At 34.6% G+C, this 23,676-nt stretch overlaps 1 protein-coding gene across 1 annotated transcript in view; it reads right to left on the bottom strand.

The window, feature by feature from the left end:
- The window catches only part of WDR72 (WD repeat domain 72), a 100,199-nt gene that overhangs the window by 31,610 nt on the left and 44,913 nt on the right, over positions 1-23,676 (bottom strand). Inside the window, exons 15-18 of the mRNA XM_053954793.1 lie at positions 15,882-16,699; positions 13,015-13,106; positions 11,515-11,597; positions 6,827-6,938 (exon numbers count right to left, since the gene is read on the bottom strand). Of these exons, the coding sequence (XP_053810768.1) occupies positions 6,827-6,938; positions 11,515-11,597; positions 13,015-13,106; positions 15,882-16,699 (1,105 nt within the window). The remainder of the gene's footprint in view (positions 1-6,826; positions 6,939-11,514; positions 11,598-13,014; positions 13,107-15,881; positions 16,700-23,676) is intronic.

Here is a 23,676-nt window from a genome sequence, read left to right as displayed (position 1 = left end):
GCAAAGAAATTAATAAAAATAGTATCAGGAGATTACAAAACATCAATACAGCACAGAAAAACTCTAGATGGTGTCTTATAAATATGAACAAGGTATTCTGATACTGTGTTGTTATTTATGGCTGTTAGCACAGAGCTCAGTTTCAGTGTTAATTATGGACTGTACACAGTAGTACTTTTTTCCCCCTCCTCAGCCTGCTTCTTATAATAGACCCATCTAGAAAATCTCCAGCTTTGCAAGAACTATTTGCACAAAAAATTCTAGAGGGAGTGCTACAATTTAAGGAATCTATTTTTGCTGTTTTATTCACAAGATTTTACAGAAGCTGGGTGAGCAAAAAAGGACAGAGAAATATGAAAACATTGCTAAGGCCTATGTGTTCTTAAACAGTGTAGACAATAAAGAGGACAGAGTCTGAGCACTTAGAGATTGATTATTAGCAAGTTAAAATTGTAGAAGGACAAACTTCAAAATATAACCTAACCAAGGCGAAAACCTTCAGGTTTTGTTCTTTCTACCTTTGTGAATAAAATTAACACTATATTATACAGACAAAAATTGATTAAATAGGAGAGTATGACACAAAGAAATTAAAACATTACTTAGTAACTTATCCGCTTATTTCTTATGGTATGTTCACATGTCTTCCAGTTGTAAGGGTTTATTTGACCCATGGCTCTGTGTACTAAATTAGTCACAAGAAATCCAAGGCTCCAACTAAACTATAAGGATTACAGATAATATACTATTAGCAAGTCTGAACACTGTGTTCAACTAAGAACAACTACATAGGCAAGGAGATATTCAGACTAAGGAAAGAGATGTGAGGAGAGGCTCCTCAAAAAAAAAAAAACCTCAAACTAAATAAACCCAACAAAAGAACAAAAACAAACCAAAAACAACCAGTAGAAGACAGTCTTAGAGGAGACTAAGCAAGTAACAGGGAATATTTGCAGTTCTTTCACTCACTATTTTGAGGCCCCAAGTCAGAACTATGAAATCTTTCTAAGATTAACATTGCACTTTGCCTCACCAAATGAACTTCTAAATAAACAGAAGAGACTAAAAATGAACCAATGATATTTTTATATGTCTGCATTACTAGCTCCTCCCATCTCAAAGTATTTACCTCTAAAGATTTAAATAGAGCATTAGAGATTCCTTGCATTCAGTAAACACTGGAAAAGCACATAGAAACCAAAACTGACATTGTGCATTTGAATTTAGAATATACGCGATCCTCATGCCTACTTGACCAATGAATCCTTTCTATCCTAATGTTTTGTAGGAGTCTGAGACGGCGCCTTTTGAATTTGATTTTGTGTAAAAATACACACCAAATCTGATTTCTGCTACATTAAGGAGTCCTCTGGTAAAATATATGACGCATGGAATGAAATAAGCTGTAGTTCTAGAATGAGTCTTTAAGCTTACTTCCTTTAGTACTTGACCACTAATATTAAAGAGTACTGGATCAAACTACAGTTTTAATTGGATATATAGGACATGATACAGTGGTATAGTTAAACTGCAAGTTAGATGCTAAAATATAGCATTGATTTGTATTCTTTTACTGGAAATATTTGTAATATGAAACTAGGATACAATACACTCATTTTTAATACATATTCCATACAGAAGAAAGCTATTGCTGTCACCAGGTTATGCTCAAAGTACATTCTTCAAATAAGTGTTAGATTAATTGGTTTTCTGTTTCTCAGTCTAAAATGAGACTACAGATTAATCTAATTCACATTAATAGTGATGAAATGTTGATTATACAATTCTTACACTGCTTATTGCTAATGCACACATGTAAAACTGGCCTGCCATACCATTTTTAAAACATCCTGATGTCTAATAATCTAATGAATTGTTATGTATAGGAACTTGCCCAAGAGCACAAAATATCAGTTCCACCTAAAAACTTTGTTTTATTGGATGAAATGTTTGCGCTAATAAGAAGACCAGATTGGATAGAGAAAAGAAATTTCAGTTTGGTGATAATTTACTGATTCCTCAGATTCTGTTGGAGTTTTCTAGACATTTAGTATCTCACCAGAACACAAGCAATAAAACTTATATGAATGTGTTCATAGTTAAAACGTGTCAATGCATCAACACCCAAGAAGTTACTTCCCCAGCAGTCAGGCAACAGAAGTTTTCATTAAAATCTTGTGTAACCTTTGCTGACATCAGTGATCCACATGAGCTAATGCTCCAAGTCAGGATTATCTTTTGGGTCTTTGATTGTTCAAATGCAGAGTCAGAATGCATATCTAGACCAATACAAAAAGGCAGTAGGTTATAACAAGATGACAATGTGAAAGAATAGATCAGAGACAGAATAACCCTTCTCTTTGGCTGCACTTCCTTGACAAAACCTTCAGACAGCAAGCAGGCAAGGAGTTTAATTTGCTATATAGAAAGACAGACACAGAATTATTTCCTAAGAGCTGACATAAAAAAAGCCATCTGCAACTGGACAGATTTCTGAAACCCTGACAATGAAGTGTTTAAAGCCCTGCTGCAGGTCACTATTCCTCTCTAGTGAGCAGGAGCTGTTATATCCACCTTGCATTGATTTACTATTACTGAACGGATTCCTCATCTTAACAAAACATATAGTTAGATTCTAGGTAAGTCTTTCACAATTCTTTACACTGGCCTATGGAATTCAATTGCCACAATTAATTTCATTCCAGTATTTATCAGCAGAAGCTTTTGTCCTGCATGAACCAATTAATTTAATTGAATAAAGGGCTCCAAAACCACATAAAAAAGATGAGGTTATAGCTAACAGCTTTCAAATATACTTAAAAGCTTGAATCATTAGCCGCTGCTTAAACTAGGAATTTTTAAGTTCAATTTATTGCAAACTAGTCTTAGTGTTGTGATTTTTCACATTTCATTTTTTCACAAATACAGCAGGCAGTTAAACGATTATGCTGTATTTAGGAATAAAGGACAGCCTGTACTTTGCTGTCCTTCCACTTTTCCCATTTTTGGCATTCCTGGAATATCACATGCATCATTTCCTTAATTTATTATCTGAGTATTAAGTTCTTAAACACATTTATCCCCACAATTTTCTTAAATAGTAAATAAATCCAGTTCCTCAAATTTCACAAAAAACTGAGGCACACAATTCCAGAAGAACTGGAATGCTGTAATGCTGTTCCAGATAAGAAATGTTTGGCTCCCTATGCATTAGAAGAAACAGGCATCAAAAGATGGCACATGGGAAACTGCTTCAGTGCAGTAGCTATTGGGAGATTGCAGTCCTACACACAAAATGCACCTGGAGGTGGAAAATCTCATTTCTATCTCTTAACTGTGCAAATATTTGGATATTTCCACAAAAAAAGGGAAAAAAAATTCTGTAGATGGCTCATTGCTGAATGCCCTGAGGATAAGCAATGAGTTACCACTGAGAAAGATACAGGTTCAGATCTACTCCAGGAGGGAATATCCAATTTCTTTGTGTCCAATCAGTGAACTAGGGAATGACAACAGTGATATTATCCCCACACTTCCTCTGATCAAAGAAGTTCTGCATGTGACTTGGTATGGATTAGGTATGTATGTCATAAGATCAAACACTACAAATGAAAAATGAATGCCAGCATAGTTCCTCTTAGCTTTATGCTATGTGGACATAAAAGTGGATAAATAAATTTTCAAGACCTGAAAATCACTGTCTCTGACTCACATGAGAGTGGAAAACAACACCACACTGACAATCTGTTAAATGGTACAGAAATTATTGCTGTGAAGAAAAAGGCAAGAAGGGATAAAGTCCAATATACTCTTTCAGAATTATGATTAATGTAAAAAAAATTAGGGAAAACCTAAGCTTCTTTGAAGAACTGAAGAAAATCTTACAGAAATCAATAGTAAGATTGCTATCAATATGTTTGGAACAGGTCCAAAATTATTATCTCTAACATTAACATAAAGCAATTGCAGCTGTTTGTATTTATAATTCCTTTTAGCAACAATGGAAGAATGTACTAGGACAGAACAGAGTTAACCCTTTCTCTGGCATGCTTACATGCACAGTTTGGGTTTTTAAAATTCCTTATCTTAGTTTCTGGAAAAATATGAGTTTGGTGACTTGGGCTTTTTCTTTTGGTTTGGTTGTGGTTTTTGTTTGTTTGGGTTTTTTTAATCAAATAAGTAAAATTCTGTCTGTATGGAACCACAGAAAAATATGACATTTTAAATTATTCATCAAGTGAAGCTGCTGTCTACATTTGATCACCCTTAACCATGAAGTAAAGATGTAGGAGCTTCAAAGGAATAAGTATCTTTCTGAAAAAAAAAGTCCCAATTATATAATATACTATGAACCTCAAAGATTAAAATTGAATGGCAAATTCTAAAAGTTTGTATTTTGAAAAAAAAAAAAACAAAAAACTCCTATTCACGTCAGTGGAAATTTGTTGAGTTAAATAATATTAAACATCTCTAGATCTAACCTATTAATTCCAAGTAAAGAAAAATGCAATACAATGCAATGGTGATGGCATCCAAGATTCAGATTCTTTTACTTTGGATCAGAGGGCACAAAGCCAATCTTGAACTATAATTTAAAGACCCAAAGCAATATTTAACCTTTACCTTAATATTGCACAAGATGCCAACTACTGTACAGCCCATAAATACAGAGTATTTTATTAAATATGACATACCTATCAGATAAATTACTAAATCTAGACATAATTACTTGTCTTAACAATTACACTGGTTGTGGACTTACTCCTGCATGGGTTTTTAATAATTTCTGCATGTTATTACAAGACACAAATCGTTATACTCTTCCATATATTAGAAATAAAAAAAAATTGTTTAATTCCCTATGAACTCATCATGTTCTACAATACATGTGACAAAACACTACAAGCTGAAACAAGAATACTTCTGCTATTTACATACTGTGATAAATAATGCAACAAACATAAGTGGAAATGAGAACAAAAAGAAATCTAATATAATATTAAATACAGTGCAAAATCTCTTTTCCAATCATTCTGTATGTTTTCTGCCTCTTTCAGACTACATTAAATTCTAAATATGTAAAAACATCCACTCTTCTTTACAGCATGTATTTATGTAGTTCAGATCATGGAGTAGGTACAAATGCTTATGCATATTTTTCTCCTAGCAGTTTTCTAGTTGTTTTTTTGAATAATCATCAAATAATTAGGTCAAGAACAAAATAACAGTAAAAACTATCTGTTACTAGACAATAAAAAAATCCCCCTTTCAGAGGGTGGAAGTAACTCCCCTGAATTCATAACTTGTTTGAGACTTAATTAGAATTAAACAACAATTGACTAATAGAATCATACCAGCACTTTTTATGTAACAGAAATGTTCTTTTCATTTACTACAGAAAGTTTTGAAATAAACCCAAAGATCTAAACACATTTGGAGTTTGGAGACACCTGCATTTGCAACTTTCAGTTAGTTCCATCTTAGCTGTAAATCTGTGTCAAAATACTTCATTGAAATAGACACTGAAAATTCAGGAAATTGGAAATTTAGTCCATACATGAACTTTATAGCTGGGGCTGCTTTACTTACAATGCAGCTTGAGCCAAACCAGATAAACAAAATTATTAGAAACAATATTCAATGTAAGCAAAGTATAAACTCATATATGACAATCACTGAAAGTGTTTTGCATTTTAAAATTATAGAGACACCTCTTTGTATTGTGACCTGAAGCAAGTATCACTGATCATTTTTAGTATGCTGGAACAAGGATATTGGTAACAAATTTTCATGACAGACACACACACTCAATGAGATAATAAATTAGTTTCCCAAGTGAAGGCTCACTAATAAGATTGGATCTAAAATTTAGGTCACTTAATTTTAAGACTCAGCTAATGGGCTAAAAAAAAAAAAAGAGTATAACTACATAACATAAATTCAAGTTCAATCTTTTTTCACCATAAACATTAGCACCATTGTAAAGTTGCAAAGAGTAAGCTTCTTGTAAAATTAAATGATCTAATTGTAAAATGCATTTGATATCTCCTTGCACGGAGGTTATTTCTAAAAGAAAAATAAAATATTCTGTATTACATTATGAAGTTATAAAATTTAAGCAATTAATTTTTAGTGCTGTATAAGGTCTGATGTCACTGGAAAGATAAATTTGTAAAACTTCTTTCCAATATGATTTATTGATTGTATTTCAAATACATTTTGAATTTTATTTGCAAATATCAGACCTATTATACAATCAAAGAAACTTTACTTTTTCTTCTTGACTATTCAGAGGTGACAAGAAAGTGTGAAAGTCCTTTAACTCCTTGACAATCATATGAGAAAACTCCTAGCCTGATGAAGTTAGAAATAGGCCATTTGGCTTGTCTCACACACAAGTAAAGTATTGTGAACTCATACTCCCAAGCTTTTTCTGATTTCTAGAGGAAGTTCTTTTAAAATAATACACCAACAAATTTTCCACCTACAAGGAAAAGAAAATTTTCTGAGAGGGACGTTTTACAAGGTTGCATAGTGATAGAACAAGGGGTAATGTATTTAAAGTGAAAGAGGATAGATTTAGGTTAAACAAAGGTGGTGAGGGACTGGAGCAGGTTGCCTGAAGTTGTGGATGGCCCATCCTTGGGAGTGTTCAAGCCCAGGCTGGACGAAGCCTTAAGCATCCTGGTCAAGTGGAAGGTGTCCATCCCAAGGCAGGCAGTTGGAACTGGATGTTTTCTAAGGTCCTTTCCAACCCAAACCACTCTATTATTTTTAATATATTGCAAATCCCTCTCCTCAGTCTTTGGGAGTGTCCAAAACTTACCATTTCCATTCTCTGCTATAGCCAATGACTCTCTGCAAATTGCTGTCTTTCTCAAGGGATTAATAGTCCTTTGAACTTCTGCCAGCAGCACTGCTTGCATTGCCTCAACAATCTGTCGTAAATGCAAATTATTATTGGATGATATCAGTATCTCAATTATTTATCAAAGTATTTGACAATTTTAACCAATTTGCACAAAATCTGGAGACTGTCCTGGTGAATGTCATTAGAAAAATAAGTCTTTCAGGCAGTGATAATCATGTGTCTCTACATACACACTGAGGAAAAAAAGGTTAACTAGATAGCAATAAAATAGTGTAAGTTGTCAGTCAGGACTTCTTCCCAATAAACATTCATTTTCTTTCATGTCAAATCTAGAAACAGTCACCTACTGCCTCCTTGATTTCAAGGATAAACAATTACTAACAAAATAGTAAAACACAAGGTGATAACAGCTAATAAGTATCTTCATTCTTTTTTTCTGATGTGTGCAAAAGGGCTTGATAGACTGAATAATGACCTTGTTGTCTTGGGGTAACTTGGTTTTGACTATTTTAGAGTTTCTGGCATCTAGCCTCTCTGATAAAATTAAAGAATGTTTTGTTTTTAGTGGTGATGCTCTATTCCTCTAGCTCAAACATAATACCCCCAAATTTTTTATCTAACACAGAGAGAAATATCATTCCTCAAACCCCTCTTATGGAAAAGAAACACGTCCTGGAGTTGTGAGCAGCCTGTAAATGGCACTTGCAGTAGCTGATGCACCTCATGTGGGCATTAGGACAATGCAGTGTGGAGACAGGCTGACAGAGTTAATACTTTCCTTCTCTTTAGCAAAAGGGTGCCATAAGAACTAAGGGCATTTAAAGATGTAAAGACATTTATGAAGCACGTGAAGACCTTAGACAAAAGACCCCAAACCTTTCTAATTCTTAGTCTAATTTTCAGCATGGTGTACTTTCTTGGCATTTGGTATTTCCTTCAGAAAAGGAATACAATTTTTCCCATTTGGGAAGGTATTCATTCTCAAGTACAAGAAATTTCCTGACAAACAGGGTGAATCTAAGGTTTCAACTTCAACTTAAATATGAATTTAAGTTGAATACAAAAACTTGAAGTTTAATATATGTTATTATAAACATCTTAAGCTTATACACTATTTATATTATAATAAAGCTATTAAAATTATTTAAGTTTCATATGGCTAAAAGTTGATATAGTATCCTTCAAACTGCCTGGAAGAGAGATCGTTTCAACTCACTAATCAAGTACCTCAAAAATATCTCTAAATGCCCTTGTAAATTCAAATCATTAAGTGGAACAAAGTCTGTGGGTGTCCTTTGTGACAAAATCCTTTATTGTAGACAAATATACTATAGTCAGGTCCACAATGTAAAAGTTCACTGCAAGTGAACCCAGCCCTATGTGATTCAACACAGCACAAACCTTCATCTTGTTATAATAGAACTTTATTTTACAGGGGACACCAAAGGCAGTTCCCAGTTCCTCATGTCTATACAGCCCTGAGCTTTGGGGATTACAGATCCTGACTTTGCAGCAGACTCTTACAATATATCTATAATAATTAAGAAAGAGAAAGAAACACGGACACATTTTCATTGTCCTGGGGAAATTTTTGACAAAACAATTCTTACAGAGGTACACAAAAGAGATCTGCTAAGAACCTGTCACTAATCTGGATTAGATGATCTTTATTTGTATCACTGCTGTGCATGCCAGGCAGCATTTGTAATAACTTCCTCTAACATCTTAAAGCAAAAAACTGCAACAAATGGCACAACATGATATTATTGTAGAGGCACCTGTAGATGTCTCTGCATGTTACTTGACTGTGACTGTATCTGTAATTCCACAGTGCTTGGTGTGGTTTCATGTTTAGTTTTGTCTTCTCATGGAATCTTACTCCAAAATTTATATACCTCATCTAGCCTTATCACCAAGTTTAATAATCTCCAGTAGTTTTTCCTGTTTATAATGTAACAAATCTACATGAGCACCTTTCATTTTCTCTGATCATTTCCACTTTATCTTTAGTGTCCTTCTAGATATAAATTAGCTACCTTATTGGCTACATATGCTTTAATTTTTTTCCCTATAATTGTAACTGCTGTTGAAAATACGATTTTTTTTTTAGTTTGGAATTTTAAATGTGACAAATTATGCTGCTTCTTTGACTGAGGAAATATAAATACCATATGCCGACCTATAAATACTGATATTAAAAGTGAAAGATAATTGTTTGAAGTAGCAATAATACAGAGTAGTTCAAAAAGACAAGTGAACAAAAGTTGTACTGTTACATCCATACTAAGTTATCCTGGCTTTCCTTTCTACACTTTATCAATTACTTCCAAGGATTACTATTCTCTTTCTGATCAGTGGGTTTAAAGAGAGAAGTCAATAGATATCACTCCTGGTTATTGCTCAGGCCATAACCTCTACAGGTCTGAGCCTTGCAGAAACTGCCTCCCAGGTGCCTCCATAACACAGTCACATCATGGGGGAAAAATACACATCAAAACATCAACTTGAATGATTCAGTCTGCTTCACTCTAATTCTGCACAGTAATTGTCAGGACAGTTGTCTAGATACTTCCACTGAACTGTATATTTTTCCTTCATATACCTATTTGGAAACATGAACACATCAGTCATTTCTGGGTGGGATGGGAATGTGGCAAGGAATGCTATAGTTTATCTGAAAGAACAGCAAAACAGAAGATGATGACCTTTCCTTTCAAATCATCTGGGAAAAAGAAAATACTAAAAAAATATTTTAAAAACATACACATTTCTAAATTTTGATTTAGAAAATTACCTCCCTACAGCCTTCAACTTCAACAAGTCAGTAGACCCTTGATAAAAAATTTGCAGCAGTTTTTTTCAGTTTGTTTGCACAGAATCTGTTACGGTGCTGTAAGGAGATGAGGAACCAATAATCGGTAATTCCTTTGGGTCATGTTTGAGAATCAGTATCCATCACGGAAGATCACAATAGAAAAAGTTTATAAAAACTAGCCTAAATAGTGATGTTTTTGGTAAATGTACATGAGCACTTAATTAGGCTGCTCAGCATTAATAAATTGGGCATTAAACTGTGAATGCATAAATAAAGTTTTAACAAAACCTTATTGTCAACAAGAAACTATAATTTCATATAACTACTGGTAACTAAATATCATACCTACCATCAACATATTATTTTTGAATCTTAGAAGATTTATGGCACTTGGTGGGCAAGCAACCCAAAATCTGTGCTACTAAGTGGGTTATCAAAACTCAGTGCAGCTACAGTGCTGTACCTGAATAATGTTAAAATTTGAGAAGCATTGAGAGCATGATATTTGCAGTAGTTGACAATTTCAGTGTCTTACATTTAAAGTCTTTTCAGGTAAAAAAAGCATGAGGCAGCTTATTCCATACCTTATCTTTCAGCACACTAACCTCCTCTGCTAGATGAGACCAGGATCATTGTATACACTGATCAGTTGCTAAATACTCTCAAAAATATAAATACCTAGATCTCACATAATCAATTATGCTACAAACACAACTTCATAAATATATTAACTATTCTCTGAAGAGTTTCAGTGGCTGACCAGGTCAGCAAGAGATTTTATGCATTCCACATGACAATTGCAGTTATTGAGGTTTGAAAAGAAAAAAAAAAAATCTTCCTGTAAGAGAAAGGGGAGAGAAAAAGAATTCAGAAATGGTATGGAAGATGTGCAGACAGTAGGAATATAATAAACAACTGATAAGCTCAAGATGAAATGCTGGAATCAATTGCATGTGAATATTTGCAGAAACTATTTCTGTCTAACAGAACAGGGGACTATTACTGGAGCACCCCTGCAAAACTCAGCTCTGGAAAATATTCTTTGCATTTGAAGTAGCAGAAAGTTGCATTCAATTTCAAAAGTAATATCATAAACTAGATTTGTAACAGGTATTTCCCCTTTCTGGAATAAAATCCATTGTGGTCAGAGTATAACATCTTGAGTTTTGTATCCCTGAATATTAACTCATTCAAATAACAACACAACTTTATTTAAATGCATATTTCCAAAATGAAAAATGGTCTCCAGATTTCACTGCTTAGATTGTTGCACTGCTGCCTGTAACTCTCAAAAAGTTCTTTATCTCTCAAGACTTCAGGTTCTTCACTAATAATAGGAATGACCAGAAGAACCCATAATTACATGGCTTGCAAGTTATTCTTAAAGACTATTTCAATAATTAAAGACTCAGGATTTTTGCCCTTCACTACGGCATTTTCAGTTTCTTCTATAATAATACACTAATATAGGACACTGCCCTTATTTTTGACTTTTGTTTTCATGGAGCCAAAAATGGCTTTTTTGATGCAAGTTACAAGTGGTTGTTAGAGAAAAAAATAAGTGTAATTTATTAAATAAAAGCTATGAACAAGAGCACTTAGATGAAAGATTAGTAGGAGAGTTACTTTGTCACATCTAAACATTTACTTTAAGGCATACTTCATACTGTAATGCTAATCTGCTTTCCACAGACCTGAATGGCATGACTTATGTAATAGTTTCCCCATAAATTGTAACTATTAGGTCACATTACTGATTCCAAATACTAAATTACAGTAAACGGCACTTAGGATTACATTGCTACAACTGACACAGGCTATTTCCTACCTTTACAGATTGGTCGTTCCAACAACAAATGAGTTTCAGCAATGAAATGCTCCCAAAGTCTGGGGAATGACACCTACTCTTACCTGAAAAACACATAGATAGTTAATGAACTGACAATATATAGAGAAGCACACAAACAGAAAAATATTTTAACATTTTTAAGTTTTCAGCAACGCACCTGAAAAGATCTGAAAAAATGTAATTTCTTAGAAAATGCTCTCATCCAATACAATAAGCACAAGGTGTTCAGACAATCTATTGCTTTAACATTTATTCTTATCCTAAGTTAAATTAGTGTTGGGTTTTTTGGTTTTTTTCTTCTTTTTTTTTGTTAGGTTAGTTTTTTTAAACAGAGAACTGATATTCCATGGAGTACTCTTTCATCACAATTTTCTAAATATATTAAAAATACTTTCTATTTTGGACTACTTAACTATGCATTCCCTGTTCTGCTGTGCAGTCTGTCCTTGATGCTGAAGAACAGGTTGTTCCTAGAATCTCTGAGTCCTGCAAGTCTCAGATTAGATTTCAATTTATAAATCTGAACAACTGTATGAACTAGGAGATATGGCATATGAGTTAGATTACCTTAGAATTTTTAGGTCACTCAGTAAATATATTTTTATGTTCAGGAACATTTTAGTCACCATTTCCATGCATTTCCCCTACTTATTTTCTATTGTCACTTGATTTTATGTTCCATCTCTTTTTTCTAATGGACATTTCTCCTGTCATTGCAAGTTCTACAGTTGTGGTGCATATTAGAGAAGGAAAGGTAACTAATTTTTGATGGGGATATTAAGGTTTACCTACACAGCACAGTATCAAGATTTGATGTAAAAGAATTTGTGTTTTCAGCCTAGGCATGGCTTATTCTGTAAGAGGAACACTATATTTTTCAGGTACCACGTACTGACAAATGTCCATATTCTGTTTAGGTTTTTATTTAAATGTTCTTTGGTTAGTTACATATTGCAAGCAAACCAAGGCTGGCTTGCAAAGCCAAGATTGACGAGCAATGGCCTGTGGGACATTAACAGGAACAGATTACTTTATTCTGCCCTGAGCCAGAAGTCTAAAGGCATTATTGAACAGTCAGGATGGTGCTTGTATTACTAAGGCAACAGTTTGCTTGGAGGGCTGTATATATTATTGGGTGGGCACGTAATGGTGATGAGGGAGATGGGGGAAGGAGATGAGGGCAGTGTTTGTCTTATTACATTGCTGTTTTTCTGATTGCTGGGAAGTGTCTTTAGAAACTCAACTAAACATCTTGTCGTAACAGGAAAAAAAATCATTGATTCCAATTAACACTTTGTTTACACATTTCTTGTGATATTCACAAAAGAAACAGAGTAATTCAGTTTCTCTCTTCACAGATGGGACAGCATAAAGAGCAACATTTTTTATCATTACTGAAATTAAAGTCTATATTATAGCAACAAAAAGCATGCAAAACCAGAACACTTAAAAGTTAATACTGCCAATTCACATACTTACTGATTGGTAATTCTGCATAAAAATTGGGGCATGAAAGTGTTATGGCTTCTACATTTCGCCATTTGTCGTGTACAGATTCTGGTTTCTGTGGACTTAAAGAATATGAAACTATTAAACAAAACCTGAACACACATATGAGCAATCTTATGTATTAAGGTAGGGTTGGGGGTTTTTTACAGCAGGTATTCTGATACCAATTACTATCAACCCCAATTAAGTTTCTCCTCAGAAGTCACATTCTTTTGTCTACAACTAGGTATTGAAACATTCACAAATATACAACACTGAAATGTCTCATCTAAATGCAGGAACTTAAGCCTAATAAACTTTGAGCCAAATGTGAAGCTTTATTTTGCAATAAAGAAACAAATTCATATGTAAAGAACTGAATTAAAATACCATTTTCACAAAAGAATTTGCCTGGGTTTTTTTCCAAATGCACAGGACAAAAGTTCAAGGGAAACAAAAAGGCTTTTTTTATAGGTTTTCCTTTTTTTTCTACAGTGGTAAATAATTTAGAGTATCATTACAATACTTGGGATTTCAGTGGATGGCTACAATTTAGGAGACTAGTGTGTACATATTGCTCTTTCTGAGTCACTAACTCAGCAACCTAACCCTTGAAAACAAAGGATATGGATGGTGGAGAAAGAAAGTGAAAAAAAAACACTCCAAACCCTTGCACAATTTAGAACTATTTCTTTTAAATAAACCACTATAGTGACCTGCAAAAACTACATTTGTGTGTCATTTTAAAAATAATATATTTGCCTTTCAAATTCACTACAATGAACAGTGAGTTGCAACACTTCAAAAGACTTTACAATACCAAACAACTCTGAAAGCTTCAAGCTTGAGAGCTGTAAGTTCAAGACACAAAAAAAAGCAGAAGAAAACAAATTTGTTGAAGATCTTTTCTTCCCAGCTTCTTCCTGTCTCTGTCCCACTTTTATGATCTGACACATTTTGCTGCAGGTTCCTTTATTTTGACAGGTTGCATCAAGTTGCAAAAAATGGCAGCAGAACCCAATCAAGCTGTGAGAGCTGTTCTACTAACTACTTTTGCAAATACTGTTGTGAATTAGAATTCAGTATGTAGGTTTCTTTTCCCTTGAGCATACTGCAGTTTTGGATAAAGCAACTGTCCAAAGAGGTTTGGCTGCATACTGTACTTTTTGAAGGAAAACTCACCAAAATAACATTTGTTAAAGATGGTAGGGTTTATATCTTTATGTATCCTAGAGAAAACATAAAAATATATAGCATTGTTCTGGGGGAAAAAACCAAACAAACAAGAAAAAGGCATTTTTTCCCTTGCAGCAACTTTGATACTTATAATTTTACAGGATATATTTCCCAAAGTCAGGATGTCCTTGTCTGGGAAAAATGTTTGATTTTGGTATGCTAATAAATTTACACAATGTGTTTCCAAAAGAGTGCTGCACAAGGCAAGCATAAAGTACTTTTTTCCATGGAAGAGGATTCATGTTCAAGCTGGAATCCTGAAACAAGTATTAATGTAAGAGTTTGTACTGAATATGGACCAACAGACAACACAATTAGCAGCAAAAGTGAATAAGAAATGTGTATCTGTCCTGTGGGATAGTGCATATGTCTTAAGAGAGGCTGAGTGCCTAGAGCTTTGTGGGAGGTGCAGATATTTGCTGCAAGATCAATATTTTCTGTCCTCCCTTCTTGCCTTGGGGCCATAGCATCACCAACACTGAAGTTAATTGTCCCTAAAATACTAAATACAAACCAACACTATGTTTGTCAAACAACAAAAAATGCATGGACAATATCCATTGCCTGATTAACATGCTCTATTTGGCTTGGTCAAATAATGTTGAGCATGTTATTTTTCCTTTAATGCTGAAAAAGTATTTAGTCAATAAATTTGCTTTGAGTAACATAAATGCTATTTGGGATGGCTCTCACAACATAAGGGCTGATGAGGCATTCATTCCCAGGAGCTGCCATCATTACTGGGGGCATTGTACTTCAGATAGGATAACTAGGGCAGACTATTCTTCTCTCCTATGTTTTATTTATCTGTGAAGTCAAGGGTTCCATGGCAAAGGAAGTTTATTGCTTATAGGGAGTGGAAGTTTAAACAGCACAAAAGTGCTTAATGCACATCTCACTATGCACCTAAAGAGACCTCAGGAAAAAACTGGGTGTGAAGCCAGATAATTCAAGTTCTTGCTCTTTTGAAAAAAATCCTGCATCAATTCTTATCTGCTAAACAGAAAAATGTAAAGACACTTATATCCTGATCACCTTTTCTTCAAAGAACATCTGTCAAAAAGCTCTAGAGAAAGAACATAATCTTCATTAAAGAAGCACATATTTAAGAAAAGTTGTTTTCATTTTTCAACAACTACAAAGGAAGAGAAGACTTCAGAATATCCTCAGCTGGAAGGGGCCCAGAAGCCCACCTCTTAAGTGAATGGCCCATACAGGGATTGAATCCATAATATCAGTGATATTAGCACTCTAACCAACCGAGCTAATCTTGGAGTCCTGCAGAAGGAATGCAGAAACTGAAAATCTGGAGATGTGCTTGTTGAAGATCCTCTTCCCAAAACGTATGTGACTGGCTGTGTGTTACCTAATAAGCTTTTCAGAGGTAAGGTTTGGGGCAGGAATAATACCAATTCAATAATTTATGTTTAGAGATTACTCTGCTCTGACTTGTTCTTTGAAATCAAGGCATTGGCTTGGTGTTTTATTTTAAGGTATGCTTCATTTTTATGTGTCTTTGGGACAGAAAAGTATAACCAAGTGCATTACTGTGACTAGGAGGAATTTGTTTGGATGTAGAGACATTAGAAAATACAGTCCACTCATAATGAAGAAGTTCTTACCTTTTGATTTTATCTGTAACTGCTGAAGGTGTGTTAATTATCCTGTTGATCAAAGCTATTCTACTAAATAAGAAAAGTACTGTTTCCAAGTCCCTTGTTCCATAATCATTATTCTCAGGTCCATCCTTCTTTCCAAATTGCCCTTCAGTTGCAGCAAGGTATTTGTTTGATAAATCAAGGACTCTTTTTGAAAACAAATTGAAAACTCCATGTTCTTCTAGCATGCCACAATCAGTGCATTTCCATCCTGGCAACATCAGTGAGAGGTGGCTTTCATCTGACACAAGTCCAAAAGAAACAGGACACCGAAGCCTCAAGATGTCCAGGTGCCTTGCACAGAAATTGTCTATTTCTTTATCTATGCCCCATGGTAGGAGACATGACAAAAGCAGTTTAGCTGTATCGGTTGCGATGTTCACATCGATGTTTCCTGAGGGCTGCATTCTGATCTTTCTTGAACTCTTAGTTTTTTTCCATTTTTTTATGCCACCACTGTCTTCCATAGGTCTAGCTGCATTATTATCCCTATGAACTTGGTCTGAACAAACAGTCTCTGCCTGCCCATCTACTTGAGGTACGAAGGCAGCAGTTTTATTTCTTTTTAATGTCAGTGCCCTTTTCTCAGTAGTACTTTTAGCTCTTTCTAGAGTGCATTGATTGTGGAATGATTTTGATGACTTTAATCCATTAAGTTGAGATGATAGAAGTTCCTCAAGTTTTTCCAGGTCAAATAAGAGAATATGAAAGTTTGCATTGTTCCATTTTGTCTTAGCTGGTAAAATAGTAAAGGGCTGTTGGATGCAGCTGGTATCAGTCAACTGAAAGAAAAATATTAAATGTCCAAACAAAAATCCAACAGTTCTTTGTAATTTTCAAGATATCAACATAGAATTGCCTATGGAATAGAGAAAATCTATTAACTCCTTTAAGTTCAATTAAATTATAGTTATTCAGTTTTGATGAAGTAAAAAAGATTTGCTTCCAAATAGCTTAAGAGAGATCCATGTGTAAATAGTATAAAACAAGATCCTTCAATTACACAGCCGTACCTTAGATTGCACGTATCTGCAAAAACTCTAGGCTGGTATTTCTTCTGCTAAGTCTCATTTCAAGTTAAAAGGATTTTTGGAAAATTTTAAAGCATAAAACATTTGGTTTTTCAAAATAAAGCCAGAGAAGCAAATGCTACAATGGCTCAAGATTCTTGCAAACCCTGAGTGTTTGTATGCCTTTTTGCAATTTGCTATATGGAATATATATATAAAAATATATATTGAGGGGATTTGTATGGGATAAAGACTAGGTCTTTTGCTATTTCAAAACATGCAAAGCTGTCTAAAACTTCCTTCTGAGATAAGTCACAAACCTTCTTCTGAGATAAGTCACAAAGCAAGAACATTAAGGAACCTAGGTAAATAAATCCCCCCACACACAAGTAATTACCTTAGCTGAAAATGATTAAGAGAAAAAGGTTTGAAAAAAAACAGTCAATGTTTGTGAACACCTGACTTTACCTTGTGCCACCGTATTTCCTACCTGCATCTTTTCTAGAATTCTCCATACTTTCCCCCAAAATTTAAAGCCCATTCACATTAATGGCAATTTATAAAGCAAACTTTCAATTCTACATACTAACATAATAAATACACATGGCTAATTACTGTTGTTAATAAATGACCAAAGAACATAGTTTTTGAAACCAGAAGATCTGAGAAGAGCTACAGCTGCTCTCAACTTTAGAATCACATGTTAAAATGTAGAAGTAACTTAATGATGATGAACCATCAGCTGAACGTAAGGAAATATTCAAAATTATTTCCACAAAAAAACCCCACTCGGTTTTAGCCTTGCAGATTCATTATTTAAATGATAAATTGTCATTAAGAAGAGAACTTTCCATCTTTTCTTTACCAGTGCCCTTGGCATAGTGTGGACACTATGCTGTGACAAACTCCAATGGAAGGGATGTCTCCAGGCACTTTGAAAAGGAACTGATGAGTTCACACAGTGACACATCATCTTATATCATCATCATCCTGCTGCATCTACCAAAGAAGTATGTTTTACCTTCAGGGAAACACCAGAAGTGAGGGAATATAAACTCCTTGTTGACACTTCTGCCCTTTTCTTTAAGCATTTACAACTGGTATGTTTTTATTGTCCTGCACAAGCTTATGCTCTCAGCACCATGCTCAGCCTATTTCACCTTCACAAGCAGAAAGACACATCAAGAAGCAACTTCTCATCTCTGTAATACTTTTGCATACCATAATGCCAGTTTCTATATCACAAATTATAAAGAAATTTCCAGATCACTCTTAGTTTTAATTTTCTTTTGACCATTTGAAGCATTCCACTAATGCAAAGAACTTTCTGTTGAAGATAGTTAAATCTCAAAATAAACCATCAAGTGTTAGTAAACAGAGCAGCAACCAGCTCTTGCTGGAATGCAACACTGTTTATCTCATCTTTCTCATGACCACCTTACCTAACTCCTTTTACATTACAAACTATAATTTTATAGGATTAGCTATCTTTAAACTGTTAATATTTTAGTACAAATAACACAAAAAAAAATCAACTGCATAAACTCTATGACATGTGACTATTTTGTTTCAGGCAGTAATATAATTTGGCTTTTTGTTATTTAGGGAATGATGCTCCCAACCAGATGAGAATGTACTCTAAATACATAATCTCATTTAAAGATCTCCATAGGGAGTCATAAGTAAGAGATTATAACTGCTTGTTCAGGTTTTTTTATCTCTTTCCTTTTTTAAAAAATAATACATTGTAGTTAAGTATAAGGATTAAAATAATCTTTAATTATGCTGTTTTCTAAGAGATAGGGAGAACCCCACGTAACGCAAATACTGGAATGCACAGGCTAGCTTTGACATTAATTGAAGTTATTATTATTTAGCCTATCATTTTCTCTTTCTATAGACTTGTATTTGCTTGATTAACATTTAGAAACCTTTAGTGAAATCACCATCCAAACAAAGGCAAACATAGTGACAATATCAATCCATTGAGACATCTGGTGATGCTACTACATATGAAGTCACAATAAACATTCATGTTTTATTTTCAATATGAAAGCTTATTGACATTGATCCTAAAACTGTCTGCCAAGTTCTTAGCTCTCTGCCACAGGCATTTCATTCCAATGAAGGAAGGTGGGCATCCAAAGCTTTAGACATAAAATGCTATTTAGGATGGATGGGCAAGCTATTCTCTGCAATAAAAGATTACAGAGAATGGAAAAACACCCATAAAACTAACTACAAACCAGAGAGCTGGAAACTGCATTTGTTGACTACTGAAAAACAGATTAACAGATATTTATATTATATATTGTACCTTTCCTTTTCTATTTTAAACTTTTCTAGTTTTAAAGTTTGACATAGCCTATTGTTAGCTTTAAAGAAGCAAAAAGTCTGACTACAGACTAAAATTATATCCTGAGACTTGTGAACCTCCTGTGCATCACTGACCCACAGCAGAAAAAGCTTTCTATATTGAGGAAAGAGCAAGATTGAGGGAGGCTTTGAAATGCCAAGCTATTTTCCATGCATGGCCAGTGTCCCCTAACATCCCTCCAGCTTGCCACTAAAGATGTTTGAGCTAGGATCAGACAAGAGTTAGAATAAACTATTTCAGTTGGAAGGGGACCAACAGGATCATTTAGTCCAACTAGACTCTCCAAATGCCCCTTAAACATTCACTGGCTTGGGGCATTGTACACATCTCTCAGAAGCTTATTCCAGTTTTCTGGCAAGCAATTCATCACTGCTCCGCAAGTTACAACCCTGCTCCTCTACATCTTTTCTCCTTTACTCATTCTTAACACCCCAGGAAAAATTTTCCTGTAACTATGGGAAGGCGGCAGCAGGGGGCTGTGCTTACTGTGGCCCCCAACAGCATCCAATACAGATTTAAGACAGATATATCACATAAAAATTTCATGGGAAGTACAATTCAAGTGTTATTTTACCTAGCTGCCTTCTCATCTCTAAAGGCCTTTTTCCACTGGGATCCAGCTTATTCTGGGAATGGTATTCCACTTAAAATATACACTTCCATTAGCTGACAGGGATTCCCATACCTTTTCAGCTCCTCATATGTATGCACTTTCTCCACGTATCTGCTTTCTTTTTACCAGAAGTACTCTATTGTGGGTTTTGTACTAAAAACAGATTTGACAAGAATGATATTGACATTCCTTTTACATAAAGGAAATAAAGTGGCAACAAAAATCACAAGGTAGAAATTTTAAAAGGCAAAATAACACCACCAGCATTCAAAATATACTTACAGGTTGCTTTGATACCACTGAATAGAAGCTGCTCAGTTCTCACAGCACAAGTATCAACTCCTATGCCAAGCAAGTTCTGAAGTATTAAATGTGACTTTTCTTCCAGACTTATGGCCTTCTTTATTCATTGCACTCTCACTTTATCCCAAACATAACAGGATAGATGTGGCAGAAAATTGGTCCCAAAGCTGCCAGTGCCTTCAGAAAAAATGATGATGTACAAAGCCTAAGTGGGAGCTATCTGTTGATAGCCCATATGATGATTCTAAATAAGTTTTTTAAGTATGTAATATTTAAGGGGTTTAATTCTGCTCCTTTGAGCTTTCCCCTTTGAAAGAACATATTTTGATTCATTAACACTGGACAAGTTCAATCCCCTCCTTTAGCCATTGCTTGCCACCTGCAAAGGCTCAAGAAAATATTAGAAATTGAACAACTTTAATGGGATTTTTTAGGCAGATTAGACAGGGGGAGACTGGAGAGATGTGTGGAGCTTACATGAAATAACGTCAAAGAGACTGGAAGGTTGTTTCATTCATAGAAGGTGCACTGCTATTTCATTTTTCTTGGGGTCAGGGATTTTTTATTTCTGATTCACTTGAGAGTTTTTTTAAAGATTTTTTTTTTATTTTGACAGCAATTAGGCCATTGGCTTTTAATACAGATACAACAGCCCACTGAAGGGCATGATAAAAGAGTCTTATCTGATGGACTTTTAGAGAGTAATTGTTTCATTATTAAATAATCTTACTATTAATAAATTAATGCAAACTTAACCATTAAAATACCAGCACCCTACTGTTTGCTCAGTGAAGATACTCTGTGAATATCCCATTGTACAATGTATTTTCAAACAAGAGTTTTTAAACAAAACCCAATATAGAATCATCAAAACCACCATATCTTATAGGAAGTTTTTTGACATAATTTTTGAAATCTCACAATGATGTTTGATAATATCAATATGCTCATTTAAATGAAATTTACAATTGGCTTTGTCATCTGTCTTTACTGTAGTCTTTTTATTACATTAAAAAGAAAATAGAAACTGTAAAGACATATATATATAATGTCTGAATCAGTCTTCATTAACGCTGTAACAATCATTAACAGTAAACATTTTGCTTTTAAAAAACTAAATTGTGGAGAACCTGTTACAGAAATGAAAGAGGAGGGTAGTAGAATTTGCCAAACAGAATTTATTGATGGGTGAGAATTTTCTGTGTCTTGATCAGGCCAGTCACTGGACTGTCAACAGAAGTTCTGAAGTCATAGCTTCTCAGAATCACATCTCATCACTGATCCAGCTCTGGGCTCACAAAAAAAAAAAAATAAGTACATCACACACCTGCTTGTAAAAGCTGTTTAGGTACTCCTACCCTCCTGTTACATTTGCACTTTGTGGATACTGAAGAACTGTTAACTGAAGCATGGTTACCACAACTAAGGGTCTTATACATTATACTGCCAATGACAGCTCTATTTTATTCTATATAATTTATTCTACATAATTTTTTTATTCTTGATGGTGGGAAGGAATATCTGTGTTATCTTTTGCTGGATTTGGGTTTGCATTTTTAATCTGTTTTTAACTACTGAAGAGGTTAAAAATAATCTTTTCTTGCAAAAATATTTTTCTCTTCAACCTTTTAAATGAAATAGTAGCGTAACAGAAAGTATCTGCAAATGTGCCCCTAAAACATAAATCTATCTCATGCATAGTTTTGCAAAATAGGAAACTTGTAACTGTCTCTTGAATTGTCACAGAAAACAAATACATAAACAACACACAAAATGGCTGGCACAGTGTAAATTAAAGCATTAAATTTATTTCTAAATCCTCTGAGCCCTCAGTTGCTAGAGATGGTAGTCGATAGGAGTAAAAAAAAAATTGCCTCCTTGAAATGTGCTTGGTGAACAGCAGCTTGATGATTGGCAGCACAAATAGAAGACAAACGAGAAAGCCTTCAATCTGCAGCTGATGCACAGGAAGAACATGGGGAGCTGAGTTTACAATAGAGAAAACATTACCAAGCTAATGGCACAGGCAATCGTTTGACCACCATGCATCTCTGATAGCAGCAGGGCATCCATTTTCAGTTAAGTGTTAGAGTACCTTTTTGCTTTCTCTGACCACTGCAGGGGTAAAACAACCCAGTGCGTGAAACCCACTGACTGGTAATAAATTACTATATTGGATACTTTTTGTTTTCTTTCAGCAATGACTTTACTGTGTATTCTTGCTATCATTACCAATTAAAGTGGAGCTCACGTTAGCAAGCTGTATCTAACTGTATATCAGTCCTACGCTCCAATTGCTTTGGCAAGAACCACGGGGTCAAGAGGCTCCTTTGACCTTTATCAGCTATGTCTCTCTGACCACTCACTATTTGAAGCAATCTCGACTGAACAGATGGACACTTTTGCAGACTCTATAAAGCTTAGAATATAAAGATAAATGAAATTGTGTTTGGGGCTTCAAACTGGTTTATGAGCATAAAATATCGTTAGCAAGTTCCACAAAAAACTCAGATTTCAAATAGCACATCTTAAACCTACCCCATGAACGAAACACCTTTTTATCTACTGGGAAATTGTATCTTTTGGATGTGTCTTCTACATATAAAATTAAAAGCCTGATGTAACTTATGAGTCTTCTTAGCATTAAGTACCTTCCAAATTTAGGAAGCCTAATTTCCTTGATCACTAAAAGACAAGCAAGAAGAAAAGCTAGTATCACCTTTTCCCATGACAGCATAGCATACAGCACATGATCAAACATCATTCAGTGGAAGAGTAGTAAGAGAGTGCACATCACTCATCTATTTTATGACTAGAATTTTGATGCAATAATTAAAAAAGCAAGGGCTTTAAGAAATGTAAGATAGAGAAATCTGAAATGGGGGTCCAAGTCTTCCCTAAAAGAAACTTCAAATTCTCAATGTCATGCTTGAAGAACTGTTAAAAGTTAGATAGAAATATGGTCTTTCAAGCCTATTTACGTATTTGTAACTTAAAAATAATCTAAGCATTGAATCATGTCTTATTTCAGGTAAATCCCATCAGCAAACCTGCTTTCTTGAGTTGATAACCTTTTAGCAAATACACAGCTATCTTATTTTCTTGCCCTGCTGAAAGGTAAAGCAATCTAGGATATGTGCAAAGATGCATTTATTCAAAAATAGTTACAAGCAGCAGGTATACAATTGAAATAGCACTTAAACATACACCATACACCATCTCTAAAATAACCTGCTGAGGAAAAAGAGATGCAAATTATTGGCTACACTTTCATCTCCACATAAAAACCATATGCACTTCCTAATCCAATATTAGCTCCTATCAGCAGTCCACATACCACACCCCTGTCTAACCCTGCCCACCTCCCGAGCAGGAGCATGTGAATTTAGGAGCATGTGAAGACTTTCTGTCACTAAGAGGATCAATGGTCTCCCAAAGTGTACAAAGAGGCCAGCC

The sequence above is a fragment of the Vidua chalybeata genome, chromosome 13 (genome assembly GCF_026979565.1).
Source record: "Vidua chalybeata isolate OUT-0048 chromosome 13, bVidCha1 merged haplotype, whole genome shotgun sequence".
NCBI classification, from domain to species: Eukaryota; Metazoa; Chordata; class Aves; order Passeriformes; family Viduidae; genus Vidua; species Vidua chalybeata.
The sequence above is the reverse complement of the archived record's forward strand: the minus strand, read 5'-3'. Positions and strand labels throughout refer to the sequence as shown.